This window comes from Salmo salar, chromosome 17 (genome assembly GCF_965601325.2).
Source record: "Salmo salar chromosome 17, fSalSal1, whole genome shotgun sequence".
Classification (NCBI taxonomy): domain Eukaryota; kingdom Metazoa; phylum Chordata; class Actinopteri; order Salmoniformes; family Salmonidae; genus Salmo; species Salmo salar.
In genome coordinates this window covers 60,410,959-60,438,246 of record NC_138307.1, presented here as the reverse complement: position 1 = coordinate 60,438,246, position 27,288 = coordinate 60,410,959, and the positions used below count along the sequence as shown (strand labels likewise).

The 27,288-nt window shown below is 43.8% G+C and overlaps 1 protein-coding gene across 11 annotated transcripts in view; it reads right to left on the bottom strand.

The window, feature by feature from the left end:
- Positions 1–26,916, bottom strand: part of LOC106576312 (protein phosphatase 1 regulatory subunit 12A) — a 67,757-nt gene extending 40,841 nt beyond the window's left edge. For 6 of the 11 annotated variants that reach the window (XM_082963982.1, XM_082963979.1, XM_082963980.1 and 3 more), the window contains exons 1-2: positions 26,597–26,915; positions 4,681–4,811 (exon numbers count right to left, since the gene is read on the bottom strand). In XM_082963982.1, coding sequence (XP_082820108.1) covers positions 4,681–4,811; positions 26,597–26,833 — 368 coding nt within the window. In that variant the 5' untranslated portion in view covers positions 26,834–26,915. Of the gene's footprint in view, positions 1–4,680; positions 4,812–26,596 lie in introns of all 11 variants that reach the window. The other 5 variants (XM_082963981.1, XM_082963987.1, XM_082963988.1 and 2 more) reach the window with 2 other exon arrangements.
- Positions 26,917–27,288: the final 372 nt, after the last annotated feature.

Here is a 27,288-nt window from a genome sequence, read left to right as displayed (position 1 = left end):
TGAACGGCTGATCAGCGCATGTTTAATTCCCACCATGAAGCATGGGGGTGGTGGTATGATGGTGCTTTGCTGGTGACACTGTCAGTGATTTATTTAGAGTTCAATGCACACTTAACCAGCATGGCTACCACAGCATTTTGCAGCGATATGCCATCCAATCTGGTTTGCGCTTAGTGGGACTATAATTTGTTTTTCAACAGGACAATGACCCAACATACCTCCAGGCTGTGTACGGACTATTTGACCAAGAAGGAGCACGATGAGTGCTGCATCAGCTGTCCTGGTCTTCACAATAACCCAATTGAGATGGTTTGGGATGAGGTGGACCGCAGAGTGAAGGAAAAGCAGCCAACAAGTGTGCAGTATGTGTGGGTACTCCAAGACTGATGGGAAAGTATTCCAGGAGAAGCTGGTTCAGTGTGCAAAGCGGTCATCAAGGCAAAGGGTGGCTACTTTGAAGAATCTAAAATATATTGATTTGTTTAACACTTTTGCCTACTACCTTTTTCCATTTGTTATTTTATAGTTTAAGTCTTCACAATTGTTCTACAATGTAGAAAAGAGTCAAAATAAATACCACCCTTGAATGAGTAGGTATCCAAACTTTTGACAGGTACAGTATGTATAGTTAAAGTCAAAAGTACACACATTTAGGTTGGAGTCATTAAAACATCGTTTTTCAACCACTTAACAAATTTCTTGTTAACAAACTAGTTTTGGCAAGTCGGTTAGGACATCTACTAAAAAAAAAAAATTATGAAATGTATGCACTCACTACTGTAAGTCGCTCTGGATAAGAGCGTCTGCTAAATGACTAAAATGTAAATGTAATCTACTTTGTGCACGACACAAGCCATTTTTCCAATATTTGTTCACAGACATTATTTCACTTAAATTACAATTCAAGTGGATCTGAAGTTTACATACACCAAGTTGACTCAGCCTTAAAACAGCTTGGAAAAATCCAGAAAATGATGTCATGGCTTTAGAAGCTTCTGATCGGCTAATTGATATCATTTGATTCAATTGGAGGTGTACCTGTGAATGTATTTCAAGGCCTACCTTCAAACTCAGTGCCTCTTTGCTTGACATCATGGGGGAAGAAAAAAAATCTAAAGAAATCAGCCAAGACCTCAGAATTTTTTTTTTAGACCTCTACAAGTCTGATTCATCCTTGGGAGCAATTTCCAAACGCCTGAAGAAACCACGTTCATCTGTACAAACAATAGTACGCAAGTATAAACACCATGGGACCACGCAGCCATCATACCGCTCAGGAAGGAGATGCGTTCTGTCTCCTAGAGATGAACATACCTTGGTGTGAAAAGTGCAAATCAATCCCAGAACAGCAGCAAAGGACCTTGTGAAGATGCTGGAGGAAACAGGTACAAAAGTATCTATATCCACAGTAAAACAAGTCCTATGTCGACATAACCTGAAAGGCCGCTCAGCAAGGAAGAAGCCACTGCTCCAAAACCGCCATAAAAAAGCCAGACTACGGTTTGCACATGGGGACAAAGACCATACTTTTTGGAGAAATGTCCTCTGGTCTGATGAAACAAAAATAGAACTGTTTGGCCATAATGACCATCGTTATGTTTGGAGGAAAAAGGGGGAGGCTTGCAAGCCAAAGGATACCATCCCAACCGTGAAGCACGGGGGTGGCAGCATCCTGTAGTGGGGGTGCTGCAGGAGGGACTGGTGCACTTCACAAACTAGATGGCACCATGAGGAAGAAAAATTATGTAGATATATCCTGAAGCAACATCTCAAGACATCAGTCAGGAAGTTAAAGCTTGGTCGCAAATGGGTCTTCCAAATGGACAATGACCCCAAGCATACTTCCAAAGTTGTGGCAAAATGGCTTCAGGACAACAAAGTCAAGGTATTGGAGTGGCCATCACAAAGCCCTGACCTCAATCCTATTGAACATTTGTGGGCAGAACTGAAAATGTGTGTGAGCAAGGAGGCATACAAACCTGACTCAGTTACACCAGCTCTGTCAGGAGGAATGGGCCAAAATTCACCCAACTTATTGTGGGAAGCTTGTGGAAGGCTACCCAACACGTTTGGCCCAGGTTAAACATCTTAAAGGCAATGCTACCAAATACTAATTGAGTGTATGTAAAATTCTGACCCACTGGGAATGTGATGAAAGAAATAAAAGCTGAAATAACATCACTACTATTCTGACATTTACATTTTTTTAAATAAAACGTGGTGATCCTAACTGACCTAAGACAGGGAATTTTTACTAGGATTAAATGTCAGGAATTGGGAAAAACTGAGTTTAAAAAATATCTAGGCATAGTTATTGGTGTACTGTTAGAATCATGGAAATATAATGATTAATTAAATAGTTGGAATATAGTGGGCATTGTTGTTTGACATAAATTAATAAGCCAGGGAAGATGTGTGTAAGGAATGGAACCAAAGTGTTGGTCAGTGTTTCCCAGGGGTCCCTATACAATGTTCCGTTCCTTTTTATGTGGCTAGCTAGCTAACATATTCATGCTTCGCCTATTCCTCTGATTTAGTAGATACCATTACACAAACATGCAGATCTAGGCCTACACCAGCACTGGTTTCAGGCTGTAATTAGACATTCGGTTTGCGCCAACTCCGATTACATTTAGCTATCCAGCTAACTAGCAGTTAGCATTAGCTCCAGAGTGAACAGCAAGTTAAGTGCTCGTGACTACACGGCCAAGCAACACCAACAACTGTTCTCCTTGAGTGACTTGCAAGTAGCAAACGGAGTGAACTATAAAAATGGACATTACGGACACGCTGGTGTTGCGCCTCACATTCGGCCAACCAAACATTAAAATACTGTTATAGAAGGTGAAGTAAAAACAAAATCGAACTGTGCATCAATACCAGTATAATTTATTTACATTACTTTAATAAAATCTTTCAGTTCTCTATATAACATTTGATGACTAATTTAATTCCAAGTCCTTATCTATAGAGCTGCTGTAAAACTACAAAAAAATGGATATTGTCAAAGTAAATAAAGCCTACTTTTATGACTCCTGAATACCAACTATCACATAGATCATGTATTTTCAAGTAGAGATACCTCGAAGCAACTGCTCTCTAACCCTCTCGATCAGTGTTCTTGTCTCTTTCGGTCTGCCCCACACAGACGGTCTGTGCTATAGACTGAACAAGTAGGCTCGCAAAGGATTATGGTCATTACCATGTTTTCTGCGCTAAACTATGTATAATATTGGCCTGTTGGAAACTACAACTCCTTACTTTATCACCCAGTTTGGCCTTGATCCGATTTCGAGAGAAACTGTGCATTGAGCTCACAGAAAAACGAAATGGAATTCAAATAGTTAACAGATAGTCAATGAGTTGTTTAAAAAAATAAGTGTTGGTTAATCGCTTAGAACTACTGCCATCGGATGGTTGTGGGTTTGACACCAAAGGGCTTGGCGCTAAAGGCTGCCATTGCCTTTCCGTCTTTGTAGGACTGGGAATGGGAATGACGGGGACAGTGTTGTGGGCTAAAATGGCGCTGCTATGTGCTCCTACCACCCACATCAGGTCCCAGAATCGCCCAAGACCAAAGCACTCCATTAGTCATCCATATCAGACAAGGCCCTTCACATTTCTCCTTCATTCCTCATTGCATTGAAAGTAAAGAGAGCCCTTGTCTTCAACAGCCCAGCCCTGATATGGAGAAAAATGGGGCAATAAGGTGGACTCCCCACTGTATGAAAATGATTCAACTGAACAGTCGACAGCTTTTTTTACTTACTTTTAATAAATAATTTGCCGTAGGGATGAGAGGGAAGTCTGAAGGATAGAACTTTCCGGTAATATCTACAAGGCGGCTCTTGGAATTACAACCAATTGCAGCTGATGAAACACCATAAAAAGGCACAATTTGTCAATCAATAACGTTGGTAGCGTAGTATGATAATTCTACTCTAACTTGGGCAGCAGGACTGCACAGGGTGTGATTGTGGGATAACGCTCATGCCAGGCTCCTGTAATATAATACAGAGAAGTAAAACAGGTCACTGCAGAATGAGTGCAAGTGAGTTCCTTCAGCTCTCAGACTGTTTAAAATATCTACTGATAATATCTCCCTACTTGCCGGCCTGGTTTCTGATCCCTTTAAACAGCCTTCTTACCTCAAAAGGACAATGATAGAAAGGATTGGAAAGCAACTGGAGTAATGACTGATGCCGGAGGTTACCCCCGATTTCGCTATATTGATTACATCACAAGGAACTTGTGTGAGGTGGTTGGGGCCATCTGACAGGCGGTTGCCCCAATCAACATGTAATCATGCACCTTGGAGAAACACGGACCATTGAAAACGGTGACCCCTGGCAAGTTTAGGCTGTACTCCATAAGTAGCTATTAAGATTGAATTGATTAGCATTGCATTTCATAGTCTAAGTCGATTGAATAGAAAAAGGTTGATTGATGACCTAACCTGACTAGTGCTTTACAACAAAATGTGTCTGGGCAGGGTAATGGATGTTCTCCAAATGAAAAGGCATTTGCACAATTGTGTGTTCAACCAGCCATAAACCTCAGGGAATAGCCTTGTAACACTTGGGCGCTAGAGACCAGCCATTCCCTAGAGGTCCATAACAGCCTCCAGCTGGACACTCGCCACGTCAGCCATGACACCTCTAGCCCAGCAGCTGTACTTACTCTGCTATGTCCATGTATCCACAGGAGGCTGCAGCATGGAGGGGGATCCAGCCCTCATTGTCGGGCTGGTTGATGGCAGCCCCATGCTCCACCAGGAACGTCACCATGTCCACATTGTCATCTATGCACGCCTGAAGGGAGGGAGAGAGAAATAGTAAGTACGTTAGAAAAGTCCAACATTTAACACTAAGAAACTTCAGTGTGACGACCCCCGAAAGGAGAAAAATCACAAGCCTTCAGGGACATGCAGGTAGGCTTGTTTGTGTGTGATGCCTTCCTCAGAGTGTCAAGAACCAGCTAGCAGCACCTGCGTGTGTGTGTACACACACACACACGGTTGACCCCTCCAACAGGGAGTGGGTGGTGTCAGTAGGGGCTACCTCACGCCCCGTTTTAAAAGAGGCGCCTCACTTCTCTAGAAATTGTTGGGGTATGTTGGCGGGGTTAACAATGGCCAAAACGTCAGGACATAGCCGAGGTGTTTGGAATACCTCAGTGCGTACTATTGCTGTTGGGGTGGGGGAAAACTGTGTTCTCCGACAGCTCATATGCAAAAAAATATGCAAATTCTTTGACTTTTCACTCCCTCTTTCAGGCTGTCCCATTCAAAGGCTGTACCTATGGATTTGTGCCGCTCTAGACAACATGACCAATGTTTCATTCCAGTCAAAATGTGGTTAGACAGAAAAGACCATTGAGCTACCCAAAACACACTCGCCATTATACCCTCGACTCAGTAGTATTTAGTCCCCAGGAATAGGCCATTCCTTTGCATTCTAAGAACAAGAAACCGGTAAGTCAGAAATTCTAAAAGGAGCCTTCTTTTCCTTCAAATACGCATGCCAGGACTTGATAGAGGCAAGGAGCACAAACCTGAGAAGGGAAAACATTAGGCCTAAGCAATGACACTACAAAACGGCTGTAAAGACTAATCTGCTAACATCCAAAGACAAACCATAACAATACAATAAAGTGACATGTGGGAGCGAGCCAGCAACTGTGTGCATACTAGCTGGGGCCGTTCCCTGCCGAGGCTGAGAGGTAAAAGGGATGACAAAGGCCAACTATCTGTAGCAGAGACAGAAAGGAGAGTGAGAGGGCTGTAGGGAGTTGACTCTTCAGAGGACTAGGGGCTGCTGGGCCAGATCTAGAGACCTCAGTGACGACCTAGGGGTTAAAATGTCACCCGCTTCAAAGCCAGCCAGATAATAAGGTGACTGTCGACAAAGAAACAAGGCCAGACAAAACATTACACACAGAAATTACGGGATTAAAGCTGGATAAAATGAGTGAAACAACCTTTCACTTTTGACGGCAAGTTTCAGATCTCAGTTACTATAGTAAGTGGATTTCACAAATCAGGAATGCCCGAAAGGCCCCCCCCTACCCTCATTCGACTGAAAGAGTACTACTGTTAAATGTCATTCTGGGATACCTTTTCGGACCCAGGACCTGGAATTGAATTCCCTGCTTTGCATAACCTTGATCTCTTCATAACTTTGACCTTGAGGGTTCCCCCTTTCTAAAAGCAGTCCGTAAAGTTTCCCACTCTCCCTGCGAGCTGCTATGACGCCTCAAAAGCAACGAGGGGGGAAAACACACACCGGACTCACGTTTGGGTCACAGCGCTATCTGGCTGGGATCCTTGTCCAAATTTGGGCCGTTTACAGCATCGTACATGGCCAGGGCTGGAGAAGAGTCTGTGTGGGCCTCGCTGCTCTTATCTGGGACTGTGTGTGTGTGTGTGTGTGTGTGTGTGTGTGTGTGTGTGTGTGTGTGTGTGTGTGTGTTTTACTATCCTCATAGTTCCTGCGATGATAGTAAAACAAGGAAAATTCTCCCTCATGGAGACATTTCCCATGTGTGTGTGTGGAGGCCGTAGGATGTAAGCTGTTCAGGCAGCTGCTTGGAAGAGTGTATTCAGGTGTGTATCCACCTTTAACTGACTGGCTGGGCTCCTCTGACTTTGCTGCAGGGCAGAGAGACGGCACTCCACTGAGCGCAACCCACACAGCTGCTTACAACCACACTCTGGCTGAGTGACAAGATGACCCGTCTGTCTGTCAAGAGTTCAGTCACCATCCCTTAGATACATTGTAGTCATTCTTGATAAGAGACTGTCTGCTAAATGCTGAAACCAAAAATAATGTAGCTAACTGTAGATGGTATACAAACAGCTAGACCGTTGTTCTGCACCGTCTGAAGTCTCATACCTGCAGGTGACTGATACTATAGGCAACTAAGGTAGTAGCAATTTAGGGCAGTTGATTTGTTTACAAATCTGCTACCATGCCCCTTAAGGAGAACTCACAGCCGGTTCCTGATGCTCCCCTCTGCGTCATCCCCTACAGGACGCCCAGCCCACCGGCTACAGGAGCCCAACAATGGTAATCCCTTAATGGCTGTGATTGTGTGTAGCTGACAGGTGCCAGAGTTACTGCCAACATCAGAGGGACGAGTAGCATGGCAGCCAGGGGGACAGGACGAGGAGAACAAAAAAAAGGAGACGATGGGGAGTCATCCTTTGCTAACAGTCCTTTGGCAGAGCTGTGGGGAAAGTGGCATACCTGGCTGCCCCACTGTCACCGCTCAGAGACAGAGTGGGGCAGCCAGGCATCGCTCAGTGGCCTGTGAGACACCCACTGACGCAGGAGGGACACTGCCACTGTTTAAAGTGAGGGGGACATTCCTTGACCAATATAGGAGCCGCTGAGAAATGCGACGGGAGCAATACTGAGAATGGGTTGAAACATCTTTTTACTGACGGGGGATTGCAGCAGTGTTTCGGTAGTTAAAGCCGAACAAGGCAGATAAAGACATCTTTATTTGAATTCTAAACACACTATGCGAGAGAGGGAGCTAATCTGACTATTAATGTAGGTAATAACAGGAGACATTGAGTAAAGCCCGCCTCACACCACGACTGACAGACAGGCCTGTTCTGCACACAGACAATTCTAGGGGAAACTTTTGTCAGCAGTGTCAAGGGTAACACTTTATTCAATAAATTTAGGTGAAACACTGCAGACATGTACTGACTCGCACCCCATAGGAAACATACACGTTGCCATGCAAACCTGTTTGACCAGTGTTCTAGCTAGAGAGCAGGCCTTGTCAGCAGTCTGGGGGGGGGGGGGGGGGGCAGGAAGGAGAGGGCAATGCTGTGTCTCGAACTCGCAAAATAAATGTAGCATCATCATGACTCGCAGTTCAAGTCCAGTGATCCTCAACCACACAGAGCGATGTCGCCGATAGTAATACTGAAGAGGGCTGTGCTAACAGACATAACATGAAGACAGCAGCTGAATATAGCAGCGGGGGCTACTTCTCCATTTCCCTTCCAGCATGTTCTTAAACCAATGAGCCCACTAACGCCAGTGCGTTTTGGACTTCAAACCCCTTATAAAATATTCCAGGGCTGTACCATCGGATTCATCTATTTATTCTGAATCTGAAGACACCAACCATTAGTCTGTGATTAACGGTGTTTATGAGACAATAGCCGATCCTGAAAAGCCCTGGGGCCAGGTCTTTTTAAGTGTGTAGAGTCTGAACGGTTTGCGCTATATCAAACAAGCACGCACACGTAACATGTTCTGCTCCATGACGCTCACAAGCTACACACGAGTCATTGGAAGGTAAGGGGTTCTTCTACATTAGAAATCAACACGACAGTGTCTTTAGCTCACATAGTTGCTGTCAAACTCAAAACAGTTGTCACTGACTAGTTGGACATTCATTTCCTACTGAGCAAACAATCTGTACTTACAGCATTCATATAAATTCATTTCTCAGATTTGCTTTGGCGACCTTATATATTTTATTGACATTTGTCACTAAAACTCATGAATGCACCGGGTTGTGTCAAATTGTTTTACATTATGAGTCTAACTATAAGGGCTGGATCACCGCTAGCCCTGAAACCAGGGATCCCGCCCTCTCCCCGGCCATCCCTGCAGGTGAGAACTCCAAAGTCAGGGCCAGGCCTGGAAAGCCGTACGAGCCGGATAAAATGCCATCCCATCTTGGCAAACTGCATGCCCCCTCCGGCCCGGGTGAAATGTCTATATGCGAGAGTGATATGTAAAGCACATCCATAGCAGGTGCCTTAGCCTGCAGGCAAGGTGGCCTTTCTGGGAATGCCCTTCTATAATGGAGGAAGAGAGGGGTTCTGGGAAGTAAACACTGACAGAGCTTTAGTAAATGAATCAATGATGCACATTTTGACAGGATCCCCCACTTCATTGGTTTATAGAGTAAAGATGCACTATGGAGAAATAGCTCCGCCATTTCCTGGTTGCTAACATTTTAATAGTTCCCCTAATTTCAGTTTGTGACAAAACAAGCTTGTGTAGAGAAATATTGTATTTCCAGCTATTTGAAGCATAGAAATAGCACAAAGAACAGATCTACTGCTTCTTAGACTTGCTTTCAAATGAGAATGACAGATCTATAACTCACATTTATGTGAATTTGGTCAGTTTGTCCAAAGGTTACATATTGCAGCTTTAAAAATGTACATGCCTCTCCATCTGAAAAACAGTCTGTTTATCCATTAAAATGGTCTGACCAGGGGGAATAGCAAAGTAGTTGTCATCACGACGCCCACCACCCAAAGCCAGGTAATGATGCTCTTTTTGTGTTACTGACCGACTAGCAACAGATCCTAGCGGATTATGTTTAATTAAGTTCAAGTAAATCGAGATGTAATCATCCTTACCAGTTGCAATATTGTTTTTTTACATCTATGAAACACACAGCTCTAACGTTCTTAGGAATCTCTACATTTACTTTTAATTCAAAGGCGACTACTGGAATAATTTATAATAGTGGTTCAATTCTTACCAGGCCTGCTTGTGATTAGAGAAACTGTGTGGGAATTTACCACAGGTGTAACTAGTCTGCACTCAATCTCAGTGCTGCTAAGTGACAGAACACTTAGCATCTTATTTTCACTGGAGGGTACTTTAAACACGACAACACAGGACTGTTGTAACCGATGCCCTTTTCAAACACTGAAAAGTACTCCTAAATCAAACCTGTGCGTGTTTATTGGGTGTGTGTACATTCGATTACCCATTCCCATCAGTTGAGCGTCAGCCGGCATGTGCCAGGGAGTGACTGTGGCTATGAGTGCACACTTCACAAAAGAGCACTGAGGGTAGGAGGTAGAGGCTTTCTCTTGTAGTCTGAGAGCAGAGCCTAAACACCCCAGTGAAACCTGACCCATACAAAAACACACTGGGTTCACGCTGTAAACCACTATGTTAGCACAGCCAAATGCCTTCACATCATGGCCCTGCTAGCTAGCCGTCCATGTGCTGACTGCAGGAAATCATATCCGCGGGCATTAGTGAGCGAATGCTCTGCATCTGTCCAGGCCTTGTCAAACATGGTTCAATGGAATAGAAAGTTGGAAGTGAAGAGGGAACTAACAAGTAGAATGTTTAACACATGACAGAACCAACCTCGTCTGCTGGAAGAGATGCTTGGAGGTAGCCTCCATGCTGGCTGTGTTCACAAGCTCAGGCTACAAGGAGCGACTGTCCCCCAGCAGTCGAGACTTTCTTCAACCGCAAGGCAAGTGAATCAGTGCCCTATGCGCCTCACACATTCTCTTCAATTTAGGGCACCCATATGGGTCTGATTACAGGGCACTATCTATAGATTAACTTAATGAACCCACCCTGAGAAGCAGGGATAAATATGGAAACACTAAGAGCAGAAAGAATACAGTGTCCATATGCACCAGTCTAATGCTAAAATAGAGGATTTCAAGAGCCCTGGCGAGCGGGCAGAGATGGGCAAAGCCGTTTTCAGAGAACGACCGAAACTGCACCAATGTCTCCCCCCCCCCCCCCAAGGGAGCCTGGGCCATGGCAACCAAAAGACGACGAGAATTCAGTCGTCGGGCCTTTGTAAGAAACATAAATAAAGAGAGAAAATAGTTAATTTAAAGCACACTGGGGTTGCTCAGACAGCCCACGGACACAGCGCACGGACCAGACCTCGCAAGTACAAGATCAACAGCTAATCTTGAGAACAGGGGGAGAGAAGGGTTCCTTCTCTTTTTGGACGTTCCGAGTTTTCGTTCACCCCACCACTGTTCTCATGACCGGTTATGGTCAAAGGACAGAAACACTGTTCTCTGCTGCTAGACCTCTCAGCAAAGGTAACGGTGCTCATCTCCAGAATCGCAGAGTATATTATTGGACAGGTTGAAAGCATAGGTCACCATGAACCATAATAGGTTAGCTTAAATGGATACAACAAATAGAATGGTGACAGCCTACATTAAGAGAACTGAAACTTCAGGGTGGCTATTTCTGTGGAAAAACCCAAATGGCGTGTCTGTCATCCATATAACCAGACTTGAGGCCGACACTGCAAAGTCTGACCAATAATGCAATACGACCACAATGCATTTTAGATATTCTTTTACTGTCAAATCAAAGGGAACATTAAAGACTTCCACCTGATTAAAATGTGTTTAACCATTATGCTCCAACCAAGAGTATTTCTCCAAAAAGAGTAACCTAGCCCATGTATACAGGTTCGCCTATCAATTACAATGAAGTCACAATAGGAAAACATTTCATACAACATAATGAACCTGTGACAGCTTCCAAACCCCATCTCCCACCCATAGTACAGTTCAGAAAAAGGACAGAGGGCTTTTTCCATACTTTAAAAGGCACTGTACTTCCTACCGATAGTGGGGTGGGGGCATCGTGCAGAGCGCTCCAAGCTAACTTTAGCAGCACTCCACATCAAGGAGAAGACACTTGAGGATCCCTCCCACCACTTCCTCTGGCAGGGCCCTCCGATGGCAAACAGACTCTGGAACAATTGTAAGACGATAGATCCCAAATTCACACAACCAGTAGGCCTAGACAACAAAGAAAAAAGTTAAAGCAACAAGTCTGATGCAACAGATCAGAACGTTTAGATTCAAAATGTTGAGAAATGTATTTCTTTACATTATAGGCACAGCAATGTACACAATTCAGTAGGCTACAAGTGAATGTTTGTTCCATAACAGAATTAGCGGGAAACACTTGTCACAAGGGCACTGCACATGCAAGTGGTTTCACGTGACAGATGAAAATATCCGTTAGAAATTTAGAAAGATGGGAAGTAATAGGTTACTTTGAAGCAAGGTAAGACTTATAATCATAATATGTATTAAAACATTCAGGTTGAAAACAATTTAGTATACGTTTTCAAAATGCATATGGCCTCCAGCTCACTGCAAAGCAGTGTGTGATGTTCTGATGAAGCCTGCCTTCTGTTGCCGTTTGATGCCAAGTTCAAAACTGGGAAAAATCATTTTGTACGTATATCCAACTCGGGATCTCAGGCCTCTTTCTAGCACTCCGACATTCCAACCTGAAGATGACTGACATGATTTGACCTCGTATTTTTCAGAGTTCCCAGTTGTCTTGAAAGCCCAAAAGATGCAGCAGCAGCTCTTGCGCTGTCTGGCAGATTTTAACACTCTGTATGCATGTGACAATTCCACGAAATAATGCAAATTAACCTACAGTGGGGGGGGGGGGGGGAGTATTTAATCCCCTGCTGATTTTGTACATTTACCCACTGATAAAGAAAGGATCAGTCTATAATTTTAATGTTAGGTTTATTTGAACAGTGAGAGAATAACAAAAATATCCAGAAAAACACATGTCAAATTTTATACATTGATTTGCATTTTAAATGAGGGAAATAAGTATTTGACCCCCTCTCAATCAGAAAGATTTCTGGCTCCCAGTTGTCTTTTATACAGGTAACGAGCTGAGATTAGGAGCACACTCTTAAAGGGAGTGCTCCTAACCGCAGCTTGTTACCTGTAAAAATGACACCTGTCCACAGAAGCAATCAGATTCCAAACTCTCCACCATGGCCAAGACCAAAGAGCTCTCCAAGGATGTCAGGGACAAGATTGTAGACCTACACAAGGCTGGAATGGGCTGACAAGACCCTCGCCAAGCAGCTTGGTGAGAAGGTGACAGTTGTTGCGATTATTCGCAAATGGAAGAAACACAAAAGAACTGTCAATATCCCTCGGCCTGGGGCTCCATGCAAGATCTCACCTCGTGGGGTTGCAATGATCTTGAGAACGGTCAATGATCTCAAGGCAGCTGGGACCACAGTCACCAAGAAAACAATTGGTAACACACTACGCCGTGAAGGACTGAAATCCTGCAGCGCCCGCAAGGTCCCCCTGCTCAAGAACACATATACATGCCTGTCTGAAGTTCGCCAATGAACATCTGAATGATTCAGAGGACAACTGGTGAAAGTGTTGTGGTCAGATGAGACCAAAATGGAGCTCTTTGGCATCAACTCAACTCGCCGTGTTTGGAGGAGGAGGAATGCTGCCTATGACCCCAAGAACACCATCTCCACCATCAAACATGGTGGAAACATTATGCTTTGGGGGTGTTTCTCTGCTAAGGGGACCGGACAACTTCACCGCATCAAAGGGATGATGGACGGGCCATGTACCATCAAATCCTGGGTGAGAACCTCCTTCCCTCAGCCAGGGCATTGAAAATGGGTCGTGGATGGGTATTCCAGCATGACAATGACCCAAAACACACGGCCAAGGCAACAAAGGAGTGGCTCAAGAAGAAGCACATTAAGGTCCTGGAGTGGCCTAGCCAGTCTCCAGACCTTAATCCCATAGAAAATCTGTGGAGGGAGCTGAAGGTTCGAGTTGCCAAACCTCAGCCTCGAAACCTTAATGACTTGGAGAAGATCTGCAAGGAGGAGTGGGACAAAATCCCTCCTGAGATGTGTGCAAACCTGGTGACCAACTACAAGAAACGTCTGACCTCTGATTGCCAACAAGGGCTTTGCCACCAAGTACTAAGTCATGTTTTGCAGAGGGGTCGAATACTTATTTCCCTCATTAAAATGCAAATCATTTTATAACATTTTTGACATGCGTTTTTCTGGATTTTTTGTTGATCAAATACTTTTTTCCTCCACTGTATAGACTGATAAGCATGACCAGTCAAATTATTTTTACAGACTGGTATTTCCATCAATGAATAGGCAAAATTAGTATCTCCTCACAGACAATTGGCCGGCAAAACATACAAAGGCCGGCTATTCCCAGCTAACGGAAACCCTGGTATCAACCCACCAAGCAGACAGGTCTCCAACGGGTCATTCCAACCACTGTTAGCCATGGCTAGGACCCTGCGTATTTCCCGACAACGTGACTTGTACCAGTGTGGCTCAGTTGGTAGAACATTGCACTTGCAACGCTAGGGTTGTGGGTTCACTACTGTAAATCGCTATGGATAAGAGCATCTGCTAAATGACTAAAGCAAATGTAACGTTACCAGGATCATATCAGGACCCTAGATCAGGAAACATACAGGGCCCTAGGCATGGGTATTGGCACAGCCAGTGCTGGTATGGCACAGCCAGCGCTGGTTTTAGAAACTTTTGTTTTAGCACAGGAACCAGCTCAGAACAGATGAAACAAAACACTGAGTGCCATGAGTGGAGAACAGTGTGGTGAGTGAGCAGCTGTTTAAACCCATAACGACAGAGCGAGGCCTGAGTCACTGTCCAGGTGGGATCAAAGCACCAGCACAGCCACCAAGCACGTCGAGCTCTTTGAAAACATGACATAACCCAAATGACAGCATTATCGGTCACAATATCAACACCATAAAAAAGTACAACTGTTGTATTTTTTTTCTGTAGCAACTATCACCAGTCTATCATTTTGTCTACTCATGTTTCAGATAAGCCTCACAGGCCTTTTGAGAAAACAAAACTAGTAATCTAATTTCAGAGGAGAGAGATGAAGGCAGTGCAACATTTGCGTAGCTGTCAGAAAAAGCAAAACATCCATCACAGGCCTGGCTTTAAAATATCACGTGTACAACCCAAATATACCCGCTGGCTTTTTGAGTCAGCAACTCAATGTAATAACAGGAGATGGGCTCCACTGTGGAGCCCTTGTTTTCTCTTTGGAAAAGACCCTTCACTCCCTTCTAAAGCAACAGTATGGAGACAAAGCAGCTTCTCCTGGAGACCAACACTGGCCCCTTTCTCTCCCTCACAACCTTGTTTCCTTTCCGCAGCCACCTAGCATAGCTGCAGCCAAGCCACAGTCTAGCATAGCAGTGGAGAACTTCCCAGATAAGTAATACTCCGGGGCTCAGCGCTTCGAGTGACGCTCTGGCCACACCTACTGGGCTATGTCACCGGCTCAGAGGCACGCAGTCACTTCCACAAAAGGCATTCCTTCTTACCGTGTGTGTGTGTGTGTGTGTGTGTGCTCGCGAGAGAGAGAGGGGAAGAGAGAAAATTAAAAAGAGGGAGCAAGTGAGCGAATGTGTGTGTGATTTAAAAGCACAAAGCTACTGCAGGAGGCCAGGGAAGGGTTGGGGGGGGGGGGGGGGGGGGGGGGGGAGCGCTGCGGGGCGGCCAGCTGGGTTCCTCCACTAGATGAGCCCTGTTGGGAGCAGTAACCCGGCTGCACAGAGAACTCTGCCTCCACTGCTGAGGATGACCATATATGGCTCTGGGATTCCCATGGAAAAAGGCCAGGATTGAAACAGAGGGGGGAAAAAAGTCCAGGGAGATTGTAACTATACATTTCGGCTTACGCTCTACAGCCAAAACAATAGCCCTGCTTGAGAGCCAAGTTTGTTTCCATGAGCTGTTACTGTCAGTGGTCCAAGGAGGGGGGGGGGGGCAAATGAGTTGGGGGCAACAAGGTCAGACGGCCACAGTAACACGAGTGTGTGTGTAGCACAATCTCCTTTAATACCGTGCATTGTGGGTTAACCTACAGCCATGAGCAGAAAATGCTGATGAAGCCTGGTGTTCATGTCATTCTCCAGGCAAGCACTGCCTGAACTCCAGAGGTTAAAGGGACAGTGTGTATGCTTGTGTCTGCCCGCCAGGCATTCAAACAATCCATAGCCATTACGGTTGAAAAATATGGATCACCTCCATAGCCTTTGTAATAAAGGCTCCAGCCGTTGTCCCCTACGCCACCATCAACACCTCCACACGTGATCTGAACTCAATGTCTCACATAGACAATATAATGTGCATGATGGTCCTATCTTCTTAGGCCCAGCTCACGAGACAGGATCTCTTTCGTTCCTGGTATCACCAAAAGGCTGCTTTTGGGAAAGAATGAGTGAAGACAGAAGCATCAGAGTGATTTCCTTAAAGAGCTAAGCCACACAGTAGCCAATGAGGAAACAGTTTACACAATTTGGAGGGTTGTCTTGGCTCTCCAATGTAAGAGGGGCATATAGTGCAGACTGGGCTTTCAAGTAGGAGAGGAGCTGGGTGTGTGTTCTGTGGTGGTGGTTTTGGTGTCGAATGCTGGGTGGGGGTGGGGGGGGGTTAGTGATAAAAGCAGGCAATAGGAGTTAGTAGATGAAGCCATGCTCACTTGTGGAGCCTCAACAAGGAAATGAGGAAAATAAACAAATACTTCCTGTTCCTCTGCCTGAAAAATCTCTCCAACACCCCCATCCCCCACTACATCCTATTCCCCCCCATTTAAGAAGAGAAACATTCCTGTCAGTCCTCCTGCCCTCTCAAAACAGACGACAGCAGAGAACACCTTTAATTAGCCAATGAAAATCCACATGAGGAGTCCTGAGCAGAGACAAAAGCTCTGGTGGAGACTAGAGCGTTGGGATTTCCAAAGGCACACCTAATCTCCCTGAGCCTCAGAAAATGTCAACTACATTGGAAGGCTCATATGAATCTCCAGTGTGGTCTGAGGAGACTAAATTGGACAAAAATTACTGGTACACCAAGAGTTCAAAATATTTTGTAAATGTATGCTAAAAGGCTCATTGCTTGTGAAAGAAAGAGTTCACTTATTTGGATTGAAAGGGTTGTGCTTCCGACTGTAGCCTCCTTTCTCCAGACAGGCACATGTACAGTAGGGCAGTCTGGTTATTTTTGGTTCATTTAATTAATTTGGCAGGCTATCAACATCTGGGATAGGAGCTCAATTAGACTTAACGACCAGACAATATTCACGCTCTACAAAATGTCAAGTCTACAATATTAGGAAATGAGCAGTGAAAAATATGCAAATGGTGACATTGAACCAAAATGTCCACTGATTTAAAAAAGTACATTTACCTTGTAGTATATTCCTGTTCTGAATAGTTTCCTACTCTGGTCTGTTCAGCAGTGTTAATGGCACCACTAAATTACTGTACCTGGAGATAGTAAATAAATCAGTGGTTTTGAATGATGTCCAATGCCTGCAGCCATCAAAACTCACAAGCCAAACACTGCCACTGCTTTTACTCTGCAGTCAAATACACACGCACAGCACACACACGTAGCACAGCACACACACACACACACACACACACACCACAGACTATAATTAAAAGCCCCTGTCAGCACAACTGCACGCAGCAGTTTCACTGGCACATAGTCACAAGGCTGGTGGTGGCTCAGTACAAAACTAGATCCATCACAGGCTGAGGGGAAGAGGCAGACTGGTTAGATGTACAAAGGTAGCTAAAAAGAGAGTTTGTTGTGTACAGGGTTGGTTGACTATAGGCAAGGAGCCCACTTTGAAACCACATAGGGGTGTGAAGCCCGTCACGTCTAGTAAGTTGTAGGTCCTTCACTCATACTCTAGGGTGGTCTAGGCCTAGATCTTACGGTCCTTCACCTAGGCTGTAATCAGGGCTTTATCTCAAGGATCGCAGTCGAGTTCAGATATCTCCATTTTCAAAACGCAGACCATCAAAGAATCTGATTTTAAACAATTTCACCTGCGTTTTACATTGCTTACAACAAAAAAAGGCCATCATATTTCTAATGTTTATTATAGAAAGAATGTAGCCAGCTACATTTCCTAATGATTTGCTTGAATTTAATCTTGCATTTCACCAGAGAAAAGTATCTACACATCAGTCAGAGGGCTGTCTGCTGATAGATGAGAATTCACAAACAGCATTTGAGTGGAGAAGAGCAACTAAAACACTACATTAGTCTGATGCCATGCAGAAATGACAATAAGCAGCATTTTAGATCTGTGTTTACAAAACGCATCAATATATTTCATACGAGTTCTCTTTTTTGCATGAACAGCGCATAACTCTGTTAATGCAACACCTGTAAGTACAGTTTTTGCTGCACCAATTTCACTGGCTGGAAAGATGAGGCCATTTTGAGACTAATGGAAAGAATGTAACTTCTTCCTCCCAGGACAACAACAAAACAGACTCTGGGCTTAATTGTCCTCCTCGCTGCATAAGACATAGGAATTCACAGTCTTCAGCGTCCAGGTGTTTTCAGTTCAAAAACATTTTATAAACCCACACTCAGTGAGGCATATGACTGCTGGAAAGCAAAGAACCCTGGGATAGTTTAAATAACAATCTAGAGCAGAGGAGACTGTGCCACAGGGTGAATAAAAACAGACACGCTGCTGAAGTCATCCCACTAAAATTTTGCAGCAGCTCAATACTATGCTAAGGCCCAAGTGTGGCCGGAGATGTGGGGCAGAGGGGTAGGAAAGAGAGCAAGAGAGCTCTTGGCAGCTTCTCATCCCAGTTTACCTTACACAGATGTTGTCAACAGGTCTATGTGCCAGGACTATTTCTCAGCGACCCGAGGAGCCCCGACGACATAGTGAGAGATCTATAGCGTCTCGCTTGGGTGAGAAATAGTTTGCATGTACTGGAAAACAGTAACAAGAGGGTGGTACAGGTGTGGATGAATGGCAGCTTCTGGTTTCAAATCAACCGTGACTTTGCCTTTAAATGTATAGCCGAGTCGCCAGCTTCATTGTCTCGTTTTGATCATTGACGACATCCGCAGAGCACCTAGCCTATCGGTTGCTAGTGTGTGACAGGTCAATTCCGTCTCCACAGCCTGGCTGTCACATCTGTCTGAGCACGTGGCAAAAGAGGGTCGAGTTTACGCCACTGAGGAATTCTACCTACAACCCCAGGTGAACCCGTTTCAACCTGCGGTGACGCTAGTCTCAAATACTTCAGACAGTTCCTACCACTCGAGCCCTTTCATAATTAAAGCATCAAGAAATTGGGTATCAATACGTCAAGAAAATGTGAGTGTTTATGCCTATATTTTATATGCGTTTTATTTGAGGTAACATTGAGTCGTTTTTCTAAGAAAATCTGAAGTTGAACAGGCATGGAAGGTGTCCGCTTTCTAATGTGTGACACATTGCGTAAGGAAGCCATGCAGACGTGTCATGATCAGCAGACTACCTGACATGTTGAGAAGCAGTCGAGAGCAACGACACAAGGACTTCCTGCACTTGATTATAGGTTTTGTGGAAACACTTCAATGAAAACTTAGACAGGGCTCGCCTGACAGAGCAAGACCTACCAATTATAAACAGGTAGAATGTGCAAGTTCTGTGAGCTTTCCTAATATTACAGTTGTCACAAGCTAGAGGCCCGTGACGGTTATGCTGATGATTCAGAGGCAACGTTGAATTAACATTGGGTTGGGTGACCCATAACACTTGAATTATAATATGTTATTAATGCACTAGTGCCCACAAAAACTGACAAGCAATCGACTGCTACGGTTATGAAAACACTGCATTAGCCATTAACCTTTCTACAAGACAGACGACTGAACGCAGAGTAATACGATTCAGATTGTCTTCATTCCATACTATAAATAACTGAGTGACATTTTAATGTATTCTCAAGCTGCTCTGTGCATTATAAATGCATGAATTGCTGCCTTTGGGCAGGTCAATTAGAAAGCCTAAATTTCATCTACAACAAAAAAGGGGTGGTTGAAATATTTTTCTTATAATAATAGATTTCTATAGTGCCTTTCTACCAGAGGTACTTCAAGAGCTTTAAATAGTAACATCTAAACTCACCTCAACCACCATAGTAATATGGATTTCACAAAGTTCTCCAAAAACGACCAAATGTTTAATGTCTTAAAATTTGACAAAGTGACGAATTATCACCACCATCACATTACAAATATAAGGTCATCCAGCTGCTGTACAGTACCCCCTTCACCATAAACCAATGGCTACAATTACATTTAATTCAGAGCTGCCATTTGTAATGGCACTGACCTTTGGCAGGGCTAAACAGCCTCTGTTGACAGGGGTTTCTGACCATTCCTCAGAATGGTTTCAACAAAGGAAGTGGGGCATTCCACTGTAAGAGTCCCCTCCTCCACAAACCAAACAGTGCCATGTGCTGTGTTCGCGCAGCGCCTGCATACCCAGTCCACTGCCAAACAGGCCACCTCCAACTGGTTTAGGGCTAGGAATAGACACCTTCAATGAGAAAACTGGCTTGGAGTGACATTGTTTGAGTGACATCTACAGGAAAAGGTATCAAGTAGAGAATGATGTCCATCTTCTGGACCTTGGTATGGGGGAGAAAAAAAAGAAAAAAAAACTGAAAGTATTCAGTCTTGTTCGGCATTCCTTTGATTATCTTCCAAGGTGAACAACGACAAATGTCCCTAGCAATGAGGAACACGGTGCTCCCCCGTCATCAAGTCACAGCTCGTTTCATCCCAAATCAACTTAAATCTAGTAGCGCTTTCTGGTCCTGACACACACAATTCTCACTTCGGATCAGGTGATCCGTGGTAAACCAAAACGCTCTCCGCTTCCCACCAGGGTAAGTGAGTTTACAGCCTTAAGAACAAAACAGAGCGCCGCATGACTGGTGGAAGAAATGTTCCAGAACATAATATTTCAGCAATAGGATCTGTGACGACAACACTTTACAAGGTCAGACCTTCAAAATATCAAGTCAACAAGTACATTTTCCAAATTTAATCAAGAGATTCAATTCAAGCAACAAAGACAACTCAACACCTCCACTGAAAGTCGAATCTATGCTTCCTGCCATGACACAGCCCCCACCCACCTGGCTCTCATTGGCCGACTGGGAGCCTCTGCCACAGCTGAGAATCTCAGGGTTGGGGCTGGAGCAATTATGTAATGTGTTAATGTAACTGGTGCTGCTTTGGATGAAACTGCAGTGAGGGCCCCATGCACTGCTGTCTGCATCAGTTCCATTTCAAGATTCATGCAGGAAAAAATTTAAATAAATTGCAGTCCATGTGATTCTAAACTGCTGCTGGCTACTCTGCTCAGTCAGTGGTTATGTAACTCTGTATGTACGCAAATCGGCCGCCAAGCCGCTAGCAACTTGGCATGAGAAGTTGCCATGGTTACATTGTTAGAGTTCACACACCGATAGTGAGGGCGTGGAATGTAAACTGTTGTTAAGGTAAAAAAGTGAACAGTTGGCATTTTATCGAGCCTATCCCAATGATGTCGTAAAACCTTCACCGTGACGTCAAAACCACAACTTTCAAAAAGCTATTTTGATGAGCCAGTAAAAATGTAATCCTTTGACAATAACTGTACCAGCTAGACTATATACACTGTAAGTGCATTACCAATGATATACAATGTGGATGACTCAAGAGAAAGGCCAGATATGGGTGAATACGCATGTTGTTTCCCTGTGTAGGCCCTGCCTTGATAGGGCACAGTATGCAGCAGTCAGCTGGGTCCTGGCATCGCCTAGGGAGAGGCTGGCAGGCAGGGCAGAAAGAGGAGGGTAGGACTGTGTGTGTGTGTGTGTGTGTGTGTGTGTGTGTGTGTGTGTGTGTGTGTGTGTGTGTGGGGGTGTAGTAGGTGACAGCTGAGGAATGCCTGCTCTGCTCTCCCTTTGCCATGGTTTCCACCGACCGTCATGCGAGGAATGCACGGGCCAGGACGACAGGGCCGGAATGCTACCCATCCAGTGCATAGCTACAAACATCTTTCTCCAGTCCTGCCCCCTCATTCACAACTCCCTGTACCTTCTCTCCACCCCTCACCTCTGGGGAGCAACTGTGTGGAAAGTGTTACAATTCTGGTTTACAAATTTACTCAGTGGTCCTAGAGGGCTGCAGGGTGTGAGGGCTTGTCCCCCAGCATGCTTCAGTTCGGCTAGTGCCTCGTCAAACTCAGGTAGCCGAACGAGTGTGCTCGCATACTCCCTTAAAGACTTTCGCTTTGAAAACCTAGAAAAAGTGGCAATAATACCGTTTGTCCATTAAGATGCCATAGCCAACTATTCAGAATTAATCTAAGAATTTTATGATAACTCAAATTTGACATTTTTGCCAAGGTCTTAGTCACACAGTTTTTCATCTAAGATGTTTGATTCAGTATTTCATGGGGAAAAAAATGTGAATAAAAAAAAAACAAGTAATCTTTTATTGAAGAATCCGTACCGTTGACCAATCAGACGAAGGGACAGTCTTCGGCTTCAACTTGCCTCCAGGAATTTTTTATTTTTTCAAATAAAGTGCCCAAACAGCCAAAAAAAAAACCTCACTGAAGTCCAAAACATCACAAAATGTTTGTGCATATATTATCACAACTATTCCGAACTGGTAGCATGCGGAAGCCTTAACACACCCGATTCAAATTAACAACGTCTCAAATCAAATAGGCCTAGTCCTCCAGGTCCATAGTTAAGAACAGTGGTGGTCATTCACAACAAAAGGTGAACATCAGCGGCCATTGTTCAGTGACTAGTAGGTGATCTCTGTTCCACACAGACAAACCCTTTGAAGCCAGACTGTCCACAAACTCCAAATGCATGCCAGGCCTCCAGTACAAAGCTAAGCGGTCCAGAGTATGTGTGGCAGTGACTCATACCCAAACTTAGAATCATCTTCACAAACCAATCTATACTGAGAAGAACTGGTGCAGGTGGTATTTATAACCTGGCACTCAGAAGTGGCGGGAGTGCAGTGCAGTCACTGCACCCAAGGAGAAGTGAGTGACCCTCCTTGTAAAGAATTGTTACAATCAAAGCTAGAGGTCACTGCCTTGTCACTAGGAAGGGACATGGTTCAGGGCATGTCAATGTCCGCTGATGTCATCAGCACCCGACAACCCCCATAAACAATTGTTGCAGATAAAATAACAGCTCTACAGCTGCAACTGAAAGGAGACTTGCCACTCTACCATGTCAATTAGCCTACACTGCCTGGCTGGTCAGTGGTCACTCGGGTATCTGCGTTGTAGCAGCATTAGAGTCATGTTAAAGCAACCGTAGTCTCACGACTAAGCCAATTATTACAGTAGTGGTGAATCGTGGCACCATGTTTGACTCTATTAATAAAAAGGCTAGTCAAACCACAGGCAGATGACTACTAATCCTATACACCCAATAAAGACGTTTCCGTGGAAGACTTGTTAGGGACCAATGAAAATATGAGGCTTGTTTACAATGAATGGGGGATGGATAGTGGCGTATTGGGGAGAATTGACTTAGACTGTTTGGTTTAGTTCCAGTCAAGACCAGGACTAGGGTGCATTACCACTACTGGCCTCCTGCTAATAGGAGGGGAGTCCATCCCACTCTGGGAGAGTCATTAACCATTCATTCTGACAACTGATTCTCTAAGCCAATTGGCCCTACTCCTTGAAGGCAGAGATTCCCAATGTGGATAATGATTAGCAAAGCAATCAGGGACAATTAACGTGGCAACCAAAACAAACAGAGGCAACCCAGACTGAGCCACATTAGATGGGGGTTAGCAAAAATGTCACTATTCAAATAGTATCAAGATATTTTTAACAGCAAAAATGTTTCTACTTTTATTTATATATATTTACGTGCTGAATACAACTTCCCCAACAACGCAGTTTAAATTTAAAAAAAATAATAATATATATATATATTTTTTTTAACTGCGTTGTTGGGGAAGTTGTATTCAGCACGTGTCCAATCAAATTAGATTTGTCGGATATCCGGATATCTGAAATACATGCATTTTATTACATTTTTTTTTTAAACTTGAGCACTGCTGCACGAGGAGCTGTGGAGGTGCCGGTGAGATGGGAATGAGCAGACTGAGGCAGAGAGCGACGCTACTCGTCTACAGCCAAGACTACCTAGCTTGTAAAAGCCACAATGTTATTTATCATCCCATATAACAGTGCCCATCTTGACTGGAGTAGCCTAGAGAAGCTAATCTAGCCAACTATAGCTAGCTAGGCTAATTGAGGCCACATATTGCACCCCCCCCAACTGCCTACCTGTTGGTTGCTCGTAGTAACCTACTCATTTCGCTAACTTTTAATCACATAATTGTATTCCATCTTGCATTGCAATAGTGAACTCACTATCCATTGAGCCGCTTTGATTGGCCAACAAACACCTGAACGCTACCAGTCTTTTTTATGGGGAGAACGTCATAAAAACTACAATGAAAGGTTTGTTTTTATTAAATGTATAATTTGAAATGTCATGGTATATTCTTGCATGTAACAATGTCACATGGATATTTTACATTTAGAAAATTCTGTGTTAAAATAGGCCTACACATTTTTTGGGCCCTAAAATTAATACTCAAAAGTATTCTAATACCAACATCCATTCAGATATTGAAATAACAGTGCATATCCCTAAACCAAATCTCTGTTGATTTGAGCAAACCAACATCAGCCTGACCTTCCTGAAATCCTAGGATTAGCACGCTAAACGCCAATCCCTATATCGCCTTCAACTGTTTTCCAAGACCCTGAAGCCAAGGATCACATGCTGGAACACAAACAAAGCTGCTCCAAGTCTCTCCAGACATGGTTAGGTCTCAAACACTGCGTCGCAAATGCTTTCCTCACTCTGCTTGTCCCTGGAGTGGACTCCGGTCCAAAAAAAGGCAATGTTTTCACCCAGTGAGCCTGCGCAGTGCGGGGGGCTGACTAATTCCAGTTGAAAGGAAGACCAACTCAGTCACCCTAAAGAAAGGCTAATTAAGAGTAGGGCTGGGCGGTATAGTGTTTTTTGCGATATACCAGTATTGATGCACGGAGCAGTTTGGGTTTTTACTTTACCTTCTATAACAGTATTTGAATGTTTGTTTTGTTAAATGTGTTAGGCATGTGTGTAACGTCCATTTTTATAGTTTACTTCGCTACTTGAGTCATCCCTCTATGCCACACAGACCTGCCCCGGCTCCTGTCACTCAAGGAGCACATTTGTTGTTCCTCGACCACGAGACACTTGTGTTCAGTCTGCATGGTCAATGCAGCATATGCAACAATGTTGATGACAACGATGCAGTTGTCACTTTGCTTCTTAATATAAATCTACTAGCATTCTATAAATACACTATTAGCTTGCGTTTCTTACATCTGCAAACTGCTAGTTTGTCTTTTCTTAGCAAGTTGTTCCTAAATCTTGTTAGCCGCTAATGCTAAATCGCTAGTTAATAAATGTACTGAGTAAGAGCAAGTGTAATTAGCTATACAGCCTGATAATACCATTGACAGTGTAGACCTAAATCAGCATGTTTGTGCAACAGTATTTTCTAAATTAAAGAGGAATACGCAAAGCAAGAATATTTTAGCTGCATGAAAGAGCTTAGAGAAAACATTAAATGTAGCCAAAGATTATAGGGTCCCTTAGGAAACACCTATCAACACTTTGGTTCCTACCCTGTCATTTTAATTCGTTGTCATGTTAAACACTGTACTAAAAGTGCCCACTATTATATTCTTACTATATAATTAGAATAGACATTCTATTTCCATGATTCCAACAGTTAACCCAAGTGTTTTGCTCTAAATCGCAAGTCAAATTGCAACATTTGGTTAAAAATAAGGCCCAGATTGCTTGCCCATATCGCGCAGCCTTGTGGCAGTGTAGAAATTATCTTAAATGCAGACATTTATGAAAATTACATTTTTGGGGTTGAAGTTGAATTGAACAGTATAAAACAATCAGAATGGAGAAAGACCCATTGAAGTCACTTAGAATGTATGTGTTGCCATCCAAGGGTCACTCACTACTCAAAGCAAATTTAGAACTTGTATTATTAAAAAACATAATATACCGTCAAATAACGTCAATTTTTATTAAAATACAGCCCTAATTAAGAGACATGTACTACTAGTCAGGGACTATCTCAATGTCAGACAAGACAATAATTTGTGTGAATTCCTCACCTGCGGCATAGCTACTGTAGCTAAACATATTGTAAAATATTGCTGCATGTTCCAGCTTCGACGTGATCCAAGCTGACATCTGAATTTAATTTGAATGGAGTTTTACTGCCGACCGACTGCAGTCAAGCTTATGCTTGGTAAGGAACAGTGCCACTGCACTGGCTAGTTAAACGTTCTTTCCACAGGTTAGCTAACGTTAGTTAGCCAGCTAGCCAACTTGTAGCAAGCTAGCTATCAACTTACAAAAAAAAGTTACTTTTCGGTACTTCTTATTGACTCCAATAACACAATTGGCTGCAGTTTTAACCTCGCCAACGACTGTAATAATTGAGTATTTGTTAAACAATAATATGGAGTTAAACTATCTTTCATAGCTTACACAGGTTAGCCAGAGCAGGGCGGCAGATCAGTTCCAATAATGGTTTGCACAGATCTGGGCTGTGCCTGTAACTGGCTGACGTTAATTAGCTATGCTAACTGCACCACCCAAGTGGCTGGTTAAATGTTAGCAAGCAAGCCAACGTCATTCTTCCTGACTATTGGATGTTTGAATCAGCTGCTGATAAACGAAGACCAAATAACTAACAATCCATATAACATTAGTTAAGTTACGAATGCATTTAAACATACCTAGTTAGCTCAAACAGGATAGCTACCAATCAGATATTAAGAGTTTATCCACCCCTTCGCTTCTGATCCAATTCAATCAACACAGCCCAACAAATGAAATGGCCCTGTCTCGTCTAAAAAAAAAAAAGACGGGCGTGCTAGGTAAACAGACTGAGCTCCGGTAGGAATAACTCCATTCTCCATTACTGTGGCAGGAGGTAAGGTTTGCTACCATCTTTGGCAAGACATACTGTTGTCGTGCTATTGTATGGGAAGTGTCTAGGCTTATAGTTGTAAAATACAAACCTGGTGGAGGGCAGTCAGACCGTCTACATTGGCGTAGTTGATGTCAGCACCCCGGTCAATCATTCGGAGCACCTCCTCGGTATCGCCGCTTGAGCAGGCAGCCAAAAACACGGCGCCATCGTCGAACTTCACCTTCGTCTTCTTCTTTTTCAGAATAGGAGGCTCGATGTCTGTCTCCGACCCTAACCACCGTTTCAACTGTTCGTTCCTTTTTTGCTTGGCGTCCGCCATCTTCATCCCCTCCTGTCTCGGGCTTCTTATCTTTCTCGGAGAGAGGATATACTTTATAGTGCCACTATCCCACAGCGCACTGGGGCGTGGGAAGGGGGGGCTGTGAGAGCGTCTGGATTTGTTTTCCATAAACTCGCGAGACAAGGCAACGTCACCTCAGGATCTGCAGTATAACGTCACCATCAGCAGATGAAGGGAAAAGGAGGTTTTACATTATGTTATCATGTATTATCATAAATAAGAGCAATGAGACCAGCATAATGTCTATTTTATTCATTGTGAGTTCTATCAGGATTGCTTCCAGTTTTTTTCAAGGGTTTTTATGATGGCAGGTCAAACTAAGTCAAAACATTTGAGAAAATAGGTATTTTATTTCAAATAAAATAAAATTGTATTTGTCAACAGTGCAGTAATATCTAACAAGTAATCTAACAATCCCCAACAACTACCTAATACACACA